Source organism: Tinamus guttatus, unplaced genomic scaffold (genome assembly GCF_059628265.1).
Source record: "Tinamus guttatus ecotype Peru unplaced genomic scaffold, ASM5962826v1 Tinamus_guttatus_pri_ptg000732l, whole genome shotgun sequence".
NCBI lineage: Eukaryota > Metazoa > Chordata > Aves > Tinamiformes > Tinamidae > Tinamus > Tinamus guttatus.
Genome location: NW_028289266.1, coordinates 1575146 through 1589776, shown reverse-complemented (window position 1 = coordinate 1589776; position 14631 = coordinate 1575146). Strand labels below are relative to the sequence as shown.

General features: G+C 47.7%; 1 protein-coding gene across 2 annotated transcripts in view; it reads right to left on the bottom strand.

Moving 5' to 3' along the window:
* MYO1D (myosin ID) overlaps positions 1-14631 on the bottom strand; it is a 109394-nt gene that overhangs the window by 36242 nt on the left and 58521 nt on the right. For both annotated transcript variants that reach the window (XM_088537220.1, XM_088537221.1), the window contains exons 17-19: positions 6922-7145; positions 6238-6382; positions 5595-5699 (exon numbers count right to left, since the gene is read on the bottom strand). In XM_088537220.1, the coding sequence (XP_088393346.1) occupies positions 5595-5699; positions 6238-6382; positions 6922-7145 (474 nt within the window). The remainder of the gene's footprint in view (positions 1-5594; positions 5700-6237; positions 6383-6921; positions 7146-14631) is intronic.

Genomic DNA, 14631 nt, shown 5'->3' with positions numbered 1-14631 from the left:
ATATCTTAATATCTTGATGTTGCCGTCGGGCTCTGCACTCTTAAAGACCAATTACAGACACACACTATAGCTCAGTAAGGAACCATCAGGTACCTGCTGAGGCAAAGCAGTGCCTTATCATGAGGGATCTCACCGCCTATCAACCGCAGCAGAGCTTGTCTGCAGATCCCCTGCCCTCGGGGAATAACCTTAGGCACAATCAAGAAGTTGGTTCACTTCAACCTCAACTCCAAATACCACCCAAGCGGGATCCTGTTTGCATAACCAGAATGTAGAGAAGAGCAATGAAAGCCAGCATCAGCCATCCTAGCCACAGTGTGCAAAGAAGGCTTGAGCACAAGGAAAATACCTTTATTTTTGGTCTGACAGAAAGTTAAATTGGTCACATAATGATATTGTTTCTCTTCCTTCTAAATATTCTGATGTTTCCATTTCCAAGTTCACCTTTGGCCACCAAGTCTCCAAACAAGAGCATTCCCTAAATCCCAGAGAAATCAACACCTTAAATCTTCAAAAATGCTGTCAAATAGGCCATTGCAAAAAAACTATGTGTAAAGATACTCAGTTGTTCATTAAAAATATTCTCTCTCAAAGGCTACAAGATACTAAACATTGGACCTTCATGACAATGTTTGATCTGGGAAAGATACTGTCAGATCAAAGTCAGGAAAACCCTTTTTGTTACCTCCTGGAATTAGCGGAATTGCTTGTAAAACAAGAAGAAGGGGAAGACCATGTTGCTGCAAGAAACACGCTGATATTCTCCCAGAGGAGGTTCTATACCCTGGAATGATGACTCCTTTCACAGCACCTGGTAAAGACGGAGCGTCTGCCGCCCTCCTCCTCTGCCGCTGCCCTTCCCCGCGATCCCTCGGGGCTGCTCCGAGGAAACGCGTCTCTCGGCGCCGCAATCGCTCCAGCAAAGGGCAGGAGCGCCGGCCTGACGCAACCCAGGCTGGCGCGAGCCCGGCCCCGAGGGGCTTAGGTACCAAACTGTCACAAGACAAGAGGAAGGCTGGACAAAAACGACTAGGAAAGGAGGACACAAAGTAGAAAGTATTCTTCTTCGGGGCAAAAAAGCAGTGCCATCAGTGGTATCATACTAATATAACATTTATTAACCAGCTGGGAAAGGTGGACAAGGCAAGGGGATGAGGCAAATAAACATGAATTGGATTTTCTTAGCGAAGGCAAAAGACAACTGAAGAACTTAAATCTGTTCAGGCAACAGGCTGTAGATTAAGGCAAAGTGATGCAAATTGGAGAGGAAAGAGCACGCTACATGACAGCTTTAAACCAACATCAGTGAAGGAAAAAGGAATGGAAGATGGTTATAGGCAGCTTTGGATAGGCCTTGGCACAAACACATGAGATGGTTGAAACCAAACTGGATGTTAGCATGGATTGAAGACCAGCATGGGCTGCTATAGCCTGGTTGCCACCGTCTCACGTGGATTATGGTGCAAAGCATTGGTGTGAAGAACGTAAAGGATATTGGAGGCCTGCGATGGGTTCAGAGAAGGTGATGCAAAAAACTGTAGCCCAGAAAACCTCACAGGAAGAGATGCTGAATGACTGGGATTATTTTAGGAAGCAGATGAATGGAAGGAAAAAAAAAAGGCTATGAAACACTGAATGGCCTAGAGAAAGTAGGTTAGCAGTGTGTGGTGCTCCTTGGTGAGCATTTTGAGCCCAGGAGCAGAACAGGCTTCACAAAGCAGGATGTGGCTGAGGATTATCCTGCCTCCAGACCCTCTGTGCACGAGAAACCACACTCCACGTCTGCGGAGCTGAAGGCAAAGCTACTAGAGACAAGGAGGCTTCTTTGGTTTGCAAGACCCGTAGTTTTGGTTGGGATCTGCCCCCCACAGATCTCAAATTTGCTGCTTCGTTGACTTAAGTTTCCAAATATTTTAACTTCAAGGAGAGTCTCATGATGCCGCCTACTCACTGCCATGATCCCTCCTGATGCATCCGTCTCCCATCCACAATGTCCTTCCTCTCCTTCCCGAGTGCCCCCAGTTCCACCCCTGACCCCACATGATGGAGAACCTTGCTGGCCCAGTCCCATTTCCAGTCCAGAACCCACATTAATAAACACAGAAGACCTTAAAGAACAGAGGAACCAGCTCTATACAAAAACTTTCCAGCCAGAAGGTCCAGCAGCTGCTGCCCACAGAGCAAGAATGGGAAGAGCGCCCTGGTTTTGCAAGGCAATAAAAAATTGCAATAGTCCTGTGAGCGTGCTTCAAATTCCACTTCCTTCTGATGTTTACCTACCAGTTCTGGTGCTCGCACTGAACCATAAACCAGCCCAGCAGCCCAAGGGCCGCACGGCCGGGCACGGGCAGCAGCGCCGCAGATCCTCGCGGCGCAGGAACTCACCTCCTCCCAGCTCCTCCTAAGCAATCCCCTTGCTTCAGGTGTCTCCTGCATCTGCGGCACGTTGCCGTGAGCACCACGCGCTGCGTTTGGAGGAGGCAAATCAGCCCTTCTTACCGGGGGGGCTGTCACGTTGGGAGCCATGCACAGAAAAGGTGAGAACAGCGGCGCTGGCAAATGCCATTATTCTCCAATTTTGTGGGAGCAGAGACAGGCCCTTATGTTCTCAGATACATTTTATCCCCTCACAGTGAACAGTCCTCCCTAGCATTGTGTTCTCCGCACCTTCTGGGCTTTTTTTTATTTATATCTTTGCTGATCCAAATGCAAATTGTTCCTAATTTAGCTGAGTAGCTAATGGGGAAAAATGAAGGTTTCAGTTTTTAGCAGAGAAACCTCAAAGAGCTTCCTAGGGCTATGCTGGATGCTACCGTGGGCAAAGGCATCGCACTCTGGCAGAGATGGTCCTTGCAGGGACACTCAATGTCACAAAGGACAAGGGAGTAAACGGGAGAAAAGCCTTATCCTACAAAGGCAGAAACTACTGTTTCCTAGGTGATGCAAAAAAATACAAATCTGAGGGCACGCATGAAATATGCATTTGCTTTCCCAAGGCAAAAAGTTTGAATATTTCCTTTGAAAAAAATAAAAAGCATAGAAAACAAAAACGATGTATTTTTCCATAGGCAGAAGTGACCTGCTTCTACCTGTACATACTGCAAGTGCACACGTATGGCATCAGTGAGCATTCAAGGCCTCCTCACACATCTTCTATAAAAAGCAATTTCAAAGTTATGGTCCAAACAGATCCACTTAACTCTTATTCATCTCAAGCTGTTGATATTAAGGCTCCATACACTCAAGCTAAAGAAAACTTTACCAGCTGTTACTGGTATGTTGAGGGCAGGTCCTTGGCTGCTCAGGGTTGTCATTTCTTCCTTGCCTTCACTATAGCAATGTCAATCATGGGCTAAAATAAAATGTGTCTCAAAGCACTTGATGGTTAGTAAATAACTTGCGATGTTGCCTTCACAACAGCAAGCTTCTCTGCAGAAATAGAGAATTTTTAAACACAAGAGCTCCAAGCTTAGCGGGTGTCTATTTGTGTCACTGGTACTTATTCTTTTAATGTCATTTCTATCCAAGGAATGAAGTGCAGAGTGCAAATATCTGTTTTTGTTTTTTTTTTTTTTTAATAGCTGCTGAAAGTCAAATCCTGCTTCTACACATGGGGAAATGAAGATATTAGAATTTGCACAAAGTTGTTGAAGATGGGTCTGATGCAGCTCCAGGGATAAAGCACCCATCTCAAACCCACGCGCTCGCGCTCCAGCAAAGCCCTTTTGCCTGGTGGAGGGACCACGTAACAGTAGCAACCGTGCGCTCTGCTCGAGAATCCCCCAGATCAGCTGAATCATGAAAAACATGCTAAAAATGAACGTGCGCAACTTCAGGGACCGCTGCTTTGCTAAAGCTTATCATTTACAGGAAGCAATAAAACCACCTAATAATTAATCACATTTTCACCTCTGTAATTAATTCTCTGCTTCCCTGCACGAGCCACATTTCAGCTGAGGAACAAGCAGTCCATTTGGCACCCGTGACAAGCCGGGTTTAGCACAAGGGATTTGACAAACCTTGCAGGGGCCCTGCGCATCCTGGGCGAGCACCACCCTCGTTCAGACAACGTGGGATTATATGGGAAGGGGAACGGAGAAGAAAACTAAAAGGAATGAGCTTTATGAGCTGGAATTATATAGGAAAAGTGGGAATGAGAAGAAATTCTCCCTGTCCCACGGTGGCTTTGCCAGCAAACACAGGTTACCTTGCGTTACTTTAGCATCCCTCCTTAGGGGTTCTATATGAATATAGGGGTCTCTATATATATTTTTTTATTTATATATTCTACTTTTTAAAGCACATGTGATCAGTAGAAGCTTTCTTCACTTCCAAAGACAACCTTGCAGGCTCAGGAGGGAATCTATTTTGCAGTAGGTAACACCTACCCTGCCTGCACGCTGCTCATTGCTGGAGCGATGGGACACGGAGGCATCCAACCTCGGGTGGAAACAGGATTTTCCAACACTTAAGCGTTGTAATAGGATCTATAGGAACAAGATGCATTCGTGCTCCTTCTCCAGGATTATTCCGCATATTGCAAATGAAAAGGAACGGCTCCGAAGCAGTCACATCTTTAAGAATTGAATATTGCATTTTTACAGTGATTTCACTTTGGCTGCACTGGACTTAAATTTCAATGGTAAGTTTCAACAGGTTGAAACTATATTTTTCCACCAATAAGAAACACCAATTCTTTTGTTTTGAGCTTCAAGTGGAAAAAGACTGCAGTAAAATTCTCCTGTAGGACCCCTGCCAAAGGGCTGGCTCTAGAGGGGGGTCTGGATTCGGATCACACAATCCTCCTTTAATCCTAATGCTAATAAGCCGATAATCACTCAAACCACACTCTTTGAGAGAACCTGCAAAAAGCCATCGAATATTCCACTGAAATACGTTTGGAAAGCAATAGATTTCTGTTCACACAAATCACTGCTGCATAAATATTTCACTGGACTATAGCTATCTCAGAAAGTGAGATTTTATCACACAAAATGATTGTCGGTGCAAGTGTTAAATATAATATTTGCAAGTTACACCAACAAACAATTATTCTGCACCAACTTCACTTCCGGCACAGCAGAGACTAACTGCAATGGGACATGTTTAGATGTAAAAAGAATATACAACTGCTTAAAACGCTGGAAAAACAGAGGTCCAGGCCCGCCATCTAATTTGTTTTTGTCTAGCAGCTTGGTAAAACACAAAATATGGCAAGGCATGTAAAAACAGCGTAATCTAGATCATGACTAACTACCCATAAAAGTTTATATGAGCACATTTTTTAACGAGCCCTTAAAAGCAATGAACCAAATTAACCAAAAGCAACCAGCTGTGGAAAAAGGCTGGTGCAAACCAGTTATGTGGCATCCAGCTAACTTCTTCATGCCTCCAAAACGAAGAGGCCAAAGACATCCCTAGAATAAAGCAGCTTTTGGTGCCAGAGGTTCAGAGATACCCATCAGTTCTCCTTGAAATAGGCCTGCTTTGAGCTCCCAGCCTGTTAGGGCATCTCCAGCATTGCCTTCTGCTCCACAAAACGTCACCTCAGCCAGGAGGTCCCCAACCCAGCCAGCCACGCGCACGCGGGTCACCTTGCGGACGTGACACGAGAAGAGGACGTTCATGTACTTGTCCTTCCGTTTCAGCTCGTTGGCAACAGGAGTGAAGGAGCCCGTGCTCTGAGGGTTATCCGGTCTCTGAAAGAGCAAGGACAAGGCCGATAGTTCTTCTTGCTTACCAAGGTAACTGAGATACATCCTGCCAGGCCCACCAGAACTGCAGCCAAACTGCCTTGTCTGGAGACCTCCATCACTTCCCTTTAGACTTCACAAAACTTCACAAAACAGAATGGAAGGAGAGAGTAAAAGGAGCTACCAGATCTTTCTTAGAAAGAGAATTTTGCCTTTAGATTATTTCTTAAATGAGATTAATATTTTAGACTAATATGATTTCTTAAATTAGATTAATAATCTAGAGTTTTAGCTTTGGCATAAACATTTAACGTGATTGCAATACTCCAACTCTGCTTAGTATTCAGAAAAATCAACCTTAGTAGTGCAGAAGTCAACAAAAAAGCCTCTGAAACTACATAAACCCACTTCCCAAGGAAATCTGAAAGCACTTTTCCATCCCAAGAAAGCAACAGCCACGACTTCAGACTTGGATCCTTCTGGTGGCCCAAGCCGTGGGCAGCTTCCCCCCTCTATTTGCGCTGATCATTGCCCGTGCACTCACCAACGCGATGTAATTGCCTTCCCACGCTCTTTGCAGGCCAATATCGGCTCTGTGGCCCTTCAGCACTTCCATGGCAGCAACCTTTGCCCTCAGCTGAGGGAGGTCCTTGGGTGGGATGCTCCGGATGAGTTCACTTGCCCTCCACCTGCCAAGAAAAAACAACCATGAATCATTTCCGCAGTCTATACAACTTATTATAAGGAACACTTTTTTTTCCCAAATACTAATCCTCAAAATACCATTTTTAGAGAAAATACAGTTCCCTATCATCCAGAAAGCTACTGCTGGCACACCTGCCTGCAATAAAGTTTTTGCATGCCCAAATCTTGGCTTATCTACAGCCTCATTCTCCTTTCATAGCAAAATTTGGCCGAGCAGTTGAAGCTCAACCAACCGCAACATGAAACATGATGGCCCATCCAGTACTTCACAGCTGGTTTCTTCATTACAAACAAATCCAAAAAGGCAAGGTGGGCCAAGCAAGGAAAATGTAATGTTCATCATGATTATATCTTAGCAAATAAAAAGATTTCTGCCTGATTAAGGGTACCAGAGGCCACTAGTATCTTCATCTTTGAGCCTATCAATGAGGTTGATGTTCTTCAGGCATTTTTCCAAATCTTCTGGTACGAGACAGACGTTCACCACCTAGGCTAGGCTGAAAAGACCAAAACATTCTCATACCTGTGGTAAATTGTCTGAAGGGCCTCTTCAAATCGCCGCAGCACTTTCGGTGGGGTGGGCCATTGCACGTGCTTGCCATAATCCTTCATTGACCTCACGTTCTGAAAGCGTCGGGCAACTTCATGAATGTAGGACTTCACTTTGTAGCGGCGGTAATACTTGAGTATTGTGAGGGCGGCCCGTGTCCTCTTATAGCGCAGGCGGGCCAAAGTCCCCCTCCAAACCTAAGGGACGGGGGAGAAGACACAGTTTGAGCCATCAAAAGTTTTTATTTCTTCCGGGCTGCTAAAAGGTGGACAGACATCAGTCAGGAAAGGAGGCGACTCTGCCAATTAAACCCAGTGAAAGCATCCTTGAAGAGACACCGTGCTCACCTGTGGATTTAGAAACAACGTCAAGTCCAATTAACAGCTAGAATGAGTGAGCAGGCCCTCTGCTTCTATCCCAAAACCGGGGAAATACTTATTCACCTGAGCGCTCTCAAGCTAACGCGCACGTCCCTGATGAATTGGTGAACGATGCGGTTCCCCTCTGACATGATCCACCAAGACTAAGACGGTGTTTTTGCTTCCTCGTAGAATTAAACTGGAAGGATAACGAGCCCAGGTTCGGTGAGCGCTCCGCTACGGGCTCTGCTGGAGAGTTTATTCTCCCCTTGAGAAACATCCTATGGCCCCACTGATGTAATATCAAGCCTTGTATTTACAGAAGAATTAATTAGTTATCTGAGGCATTTTCCAACATTTTTGCTTTACAAGACAATGTCGAAGGTTCTCTCAACATCTTTGCTGATAATCCCGATTCATGGCTGTGAAAAGTTACACGCAGCAAGAAGTAAAGCAGGTACAAGGAGGTGCTCTCCTCTCTACAGCCAAATTTCCAAGATCGGGAACGCTGTCCTCCAACCTCTTTCGGAGTAACCCCTCCTTGCCCTCCTCCAGCCTCCCTGCCCCTGTCTTGGGCATGTCCTGCTCACACCAAACATGACCCAGACACGCCAGACAAGACCCCACACTGAGCTACCGAGCCATGAGGCCGACACAACCCATCCCTCGCTCGCATTTCAGCGTGACAAACTGCCTGAGAGTTCGCCACCTCTCATGCTGTCTTCAAACATACCAACCAGCTCCTAAAATAGTATTCGCTCATCCCACACCCTGTCCCGTTCTGTCTAATGTTTAACATGCTGAAGACCAAAGCACAGCTCCTAAGTCACGTACAACTGAGAGGCAGATGAAGCCCGGTGCACTCAGCAAGCACGTGTCGGGTTTTGTTGCTAGGGAGAGCGGGTGGGAGAGGAAGAGGGAATTTATCCTGGGCACCAAAATGCAAGAAATAAAGCAAATAAATAAGTTGGGGAACCAGCTGCACATGGAGCAGGTTGCTCCTTTAACCACCTCCTCATGCCACCCAGTGCCAGGATCCACTCTTCTGATGAGGGTAGTGGGAACACAGACTATTTATTTTCTAAATATCTAAGGCTTACTGAAACTTAAAATGATCTGAATGCACATCAGGTTCAGAAACTGTATGGATTTGACTCAGTTGGCAACTAGGATGGAATAACTGAGCATCCAACAACCATTGTAGCATCATCTGATTGGTGTCTCTATCTAAGACAAAAATTCAGAAGACTTGGTTTGCTTAAGACATTTAAACATAGGCTTAAGTGTCACAAAACGTGTCTGCAAAGAACACATGAACAGTAAACCATAAGATAAAGGAAAACTGGGCAAAAAATCTACTATTCAGCTTATCTTCTCATAAGAGCAGTAATGAAGAGCAAAAGGCTCCAGGTTGTAGCTCTACAATTTTCTGGCTGAATCCGAGAAAAGATCACACACAGAAAACTAGTGCAAGCTATCGAGGGCTTTGTAGAGCCCAACTTGATCTGTCGACACAGCTCAAAAGGATTTTGTTCTGTTTTTTAGATGCAGAACAAAGTCTTAATTTTACCCCCTTGCTCTTGAGGTCTCTTTTGCTGCAGTTACTTTATTTTCACTCAATTTTCTTTTTTCCCCCAGTGAGATATCTATGGAGCAAGTGCATTGGAACAGATTGCCCCCGTGTTGTATCAGCTGCATCACTGCAGAAATTGGCTCTGCAGCGAGAATTGCCACAATTGCTACAAAAACTCGCCTTCCAAATCCAATTATCCGGTGGAGGCAGCCCCTTGGCTGCAGCAAACTGGGAAGTAGTAATGGAAAGTGGGTTTGCAAATCAAGCTGTCACAACTGTCCAACCTCAATCCTAGAGAGTATCAACCTAATCGCCAAAGATGGAGAAGAACTTCTCCCAGAGAACAGGACACTAGTTTAAATTGATAGTTTTCCTGGCGTTGGTGGTGGGTTTTGTTATTTTTTCCCCTCTTTTAAAGCTAGGGCTCATCTCTGCTTCAGGGGGCCCAGCAGCAGCGCTGGGCCTGCCAAGGCGAGCAGATTGCCTGATGCTCTTCCAGAAACACGGACCCTTCGGAGCTGCAAACAAGAGCAAGCTGTCAAAGCAACAGCTCCGCGCTCGGCAGCTGCTTGAGAAACTCAGCATCACAGAGCTGGGAGACAGGGCTTAGAGCTACACACAAGTCCAGCCAGGATGCTGGCCTGTTTTCTACCAACACACACCCTTTTGAGACCTAAATACTGAGGGATCACTCAGACTGTGCCTATCAAATTCCTTCCCCCCTGCTTTAGGTTCATCACTCCAAAGCATTGCTCATTGCCAAACAACATTTAACCAAACAGATTTCCCGAGCTGAGATTTTCATAGCATCTAATTGACATTACACGCAGGTTCTCACACTGCAAAAGCTCATCTTGAAGGGAAACCAGGGATACCCACCAGCAAGCTGGTGGTTCAGCACCTGCATCTAGCAAATCTTGCAAGGACAAGTCTGGGAAAGCCAAGGACCAGCATCGTTCCTTCTGCAACCACCTTATGCAACTGGCTTTGCCACCTTTCTATACCTTTAACTTCCAGTTTACCTGGTTGCCCAAAGAAATGGGACTAAAGACAATCCTGCCCCTTTCTGACCATCTGTGACTGCCCTGATATCTTCTCAATTTCTAGCCAGCTTCAAGCAAATCAGCCAGAGGAACAGAAGACCCAAAGAGATGAAGTCTCTACCTCTTTCCAGGAAAAATCAGCAGCAGGGTAGAAAGAGCCTCAGATTAGAGTTATAACATTGAAAAAGCTTCAGAAGGAGCTCACGAGCCATCTGTTCTGTTTGGTCTCCAAGTCCTGACCAACTCATGCCTAGCCAGGCAGAGACCGAGCAGCCAAGCCAAGGAGAGGATCCCAGAAGGAGCTGGCAGCATTGCAGGGCAAAGAGGAGGGTAGGGAGGTACACAAGGGACACGGGAAGGAGTGGAGGATATGACGAGCAAGACCACAAAGTCCTGGCAGTGAGGTGCTCTCAAGATCACAACCGTGTTCATTGCTCCTGTGGGACGTCAGCAACGTAGGACAAACCCATAGAGAGTCTCGTTTGGAGAGGAGATGGTCTGGTGACAGTCTGCAAAGTGACACGCTGCAGGGTGGCCTCAAACACACCTGATTTTGTAATCAGTTACTGCAGCACCGAGGGGCTAAGGGAAGGGAAGAGTCCGTGAGCAGGACACAACGAAGCAGATCGTCCTTTGCAAGAGAAGCTGCCCAAGGAGACGGGGCACAGGGAGAGAGTGAATGGGAAAGGAGACCTCAAGCAAGATGAGAAGGGCAGAGTCTTCTCTTCTTGCAGGGGCTAAGTTAAAAATGGGAAGAAAAGCAGAGTGCCCAGGGTTTTTTCCAACCTTTTCCCCTACCTCCTCCTTACCTTTGGTCTCTCCACATCTCTCAACACTTCTGCTCCTCTGGGCTAGGCAAAGACAGAGTAAGAGCGAAAGGGAAACGATGTCTAAAAGACTAGGAGGACAGGTAGGGATAAAGGAAGCAGCTGGTGAAAAGATGTCTGAACACCACGAGAATCCAGGCAAAAACTCACTTTTATGATCCTGGAATTGGGTTTGCACAAAAAAAAGAGAGAGCGTCCACTGAAATCAGGAGTCATAACATATGTTATCTTATGGGAAATACTGAAATCTTCTCTGAAGTATGTTTTCCATACACATTTTTTGTTTAAAAATTAATGAATTAAAAGGCAAATGAGCAAAGGAAAAAAAGGAGATCAGGACATGCCTTTAAAGTCAACTTAAAAATTCAGTGAGCTTCCAAAATTTCTAACATTAAATAAACCTTGATCTATAGATCTACAGATCAAATCTGTCATCTTTGCAGAAAAATCTGTGCAGTGCAGTAAATATTCTGAGCTCATCTTCAGACTGCAGGTTCCTTGCAAGCTCAGAAATTCCTGTAAAATAAATTTTAAATAAATTAAAAAGGAAAAGGCAAGGGGGGAACGGCCTTGTAAAGGAGGGAAAAGCAGCAAATGAGGGGGGCTAGGGCCAGGACGGTGAGAACGCCTCGTTCATAGTTCTTCCATGGCAAAAAAAATACAGGATAATCTAGGTTTGACCTAGATGCTGCAGTCTCTTTGAATTCAGAAGAAAATCTCCCCAGCATGCGAGCTAAACTTCTTCACAAGCAAAAAAATGCACATAATTCAGAAAACAAACCGAGCCCTTCTAAATTAGGCACTGGTACTCGATATATATATATATATATTTTGAACAGCTCCACTGCTAACTGAACCCAGGCAACCGATTTCATGCTTGCTGCAACATCCACCTCCTCCCGTTCAGCCTCCTGCACACTTGCCTGGACTGTTTCATGATCAATATTTCATGGTGCCCCAGCGAGAGTCGCCCCTGGGCATCTAAACTGCAAAGAATAAAACAAGAGCGCCCTGGAAATCCACCCAGACGCCAGCCTTTCTGCGCAGCTTTAGAGGCCCTCAAACAGGGAAGGTTGTTCAATATTGAAGCCAGCAGCCCAGCGCCGGAGCGGCACGCGGCCCTGCCGCCGGCTCCGCGGAGGTTGCGGAAAATGCTCCCATCTGAAGCAGGTTTGAACTGAAGAGGTTGTGGCCTTGCAGAGCATGGGCAGGACGGGGTGGCTAATACCCACGCAGAGCATCCTCCGGGCCCCCTGCAGACCGCCCGGTTTGATACCCGCAAACGGTGCGAATTCAGACGCGGCGGAAGGCTGGAGGTCTCCGAGGGCTCCCGGCCCGCACTGCAGACCGTACAAACAGCAAGAGGAGCTGCTTCATTAACAAAACACCGACTCTCGCTTTTTTGCAGGAATCAAATCACAAATATCCACTGATCCCTGCTACACAAGCAGCACGAGCGAGGCCCACGCCTGTACACATGAGGTAACAGATGCAGAGCTGGCGCGGGTCCTTCTGCAGCTCACCCAGCTGCTCAGCAATGGCTCCAAGGAACATCACGCAGCTCCTCGGGTCCATTTTCCCCCATGACGGAGCCCAAATCTCAGTTTTAAAACGTCCTCGGCCTGCAAACCTCCAGGGACACCTTTACCTTCTGCTTATCTGGCCACGCATGTCCATGCAGGGCCTTTAGTGAGGCGCGTTCGGCTTCTTGGCTGAGCTCTGAAGAAATTCCTGCCAGGGAAGGAAGATGCTGGGAGAAAGGAGATGCCCTGGGTGGGCAGAGGAAGAGAACGGCCAAGGCTGCTCTGCTAAGGGAGCAGGGAAGCTGCTGCTGTAAGGACAAGCCTGGAGAAGTGTCTTACATCCCATGAGAATTCACAGCACTGGTTTTCACGCTTAAGAAATCAAAACATACATCATTTCCTCATCTTCAGGGATTTTTTTCCCTGGTAAAGACTGCTAGAGCAACAAAAAACTCCAATCACAGGGCAATTAAATAAGCTGAGCGGTGGAACTCCTTGTCCAAGGATGCTACAAAGGTAAAAGCCAATGTCATGCCTTTGAAGACGAGTTCAGAGAAAAGAAATCCACTTGGTGTTACCAACTATAAAGAAAATATAACCAGCTTAGGTCAACCCATATTTAAAGGTGTTAAAAGGGCCAGGAACGTGGAGGAGAAGCCTGATGAGCGCTGCAGCCCTCGGGCCATTGCGGGACGTGGCCGCGGCGCGGGAGCACCCGCGGCCCGGCCCAGCGCAGCGGCTGCGGATCGAGCTCTCCGCGTGCTTCCGGAGCCGGCACGGCGCCGATCGCTTCCGAGCTGCTCCGGGAGGGAGGGCAGAGGGAAAAATGAGCCACGTGTCGACCCAGCTCGCTGTGTTTACCCTTCCTTAAAGGTCCCTAACGAAGGAGCAGCTCATTTCCCACCGCATCAAAGAGCCTGACTCTGATTTACTGCCATGGCGCCTTGGGAAAGGCTCCCTATCCAGAAATCACTGCTTCTTCTTTCCTTAGGCCAGATACAGCTTAGGGGATCCTGGTATTTTTACTATCCTGGCAAATTAAGACCTTTCCCAAGGTAAGGTGGCCAAACACTGTGCCTGCGTGGTTGCACTTTCATTAAAATACACCGCACTGGCACTCTTTCTATCATGAAAACAGCCTGAAGGAGATATGGAGATACAGCCGACCGGGACCATTTCAAAAAGGAAAAGCTAAAGCCCAATGGGAAGGGACCTCGTGCGATGGAAACGCGTGTTTCCGAGCTGTCCCCTTCCATGAAAACGCGTGTTTCTGAGGCAGACGTGACTTGGACGTTGTGGTTTGCAGCAGTGCTCACGCACACGTCCTGAGGCACCGACTTGCCCCTCCATGCAAAGCACCAATGCACGTGCCAAGGTTGGTTAATGCCTCGAGCCGGGTCGGCACCCGCGTCGCAGCCGCTTGCGTCGGCCCTCATCAGAGGGCTGTCACGGAGCCACCGCCCGACGGGGACACGTCTCCCTCGGTGGCACGTGCGCCCGCCGCGTTCCAGGGACCCCGGGATGGAGAAGAAAGGGAAGGCGAACCCTTCAATTACGACAAGTCAAGCGGCGGGCCTCTCGCCGGCTGTTCCCCGCTGAGGGTTGGCCGAAGTTGCCACGGTGACGACAGCCGCACGGGTGTGAGTGACAGCTCGCGCGAGAGGAGCCTCTGCGAGCCACAAAGCGGAGGGGAAAAACGGGAAAAACAATCCCGAGCCGCGAGCACACGGACAAGCGGCGCGGCGGGAGCGCGGCCTCCCACAGGGAGCCTTCATGCACCCACAGGGCGCCCCAAAGCCGTCGCAGCCTCCTCCCCAACCCATTTTCCTCCTGGTTTTAGAGCACTTCCATGCACAAGTATTTTTTGCCCACGTCGGTACGAGGTTGCCGCGCTTTGCCGCATTCAGCACTGAGGATTTAGCGACGTGATTACCATACACAGCTGGAGCCGGCCGATAAAACTGCCCCGGAGCAGCGTGCTAAATTACAGTGACAAGCGGCCGCAGGCCTGGCCGCTGCACGTGCAGCTGCCCCGGCGCCCGTCCCGGCAATCCCGGCTCCGCGGAGCGAAGGGGCGCGAGGGAGCGCGGCCAAGCGCAGCAAGCGGCGGCGCTTCACGGCAGCTTAGGATAAATAAATAATGAAATAACATCAAATCCATCGAGAGGCTTCATTTGCATTCATCGTACCGGCAGCAAGACCGACGGTGTAGTAAATAAGGCTCAGTGCATCACATGAAAAGAAGTGACGTTCCCAACCAGTGATTCTCAAATGAGTTTCTGCTCGGGCAGCGATTTCTCAACTGGGTTTTCTAAGCCAGGGTGAATTGCAAAATTCTCCCAGCCAACAAGTTGCTGC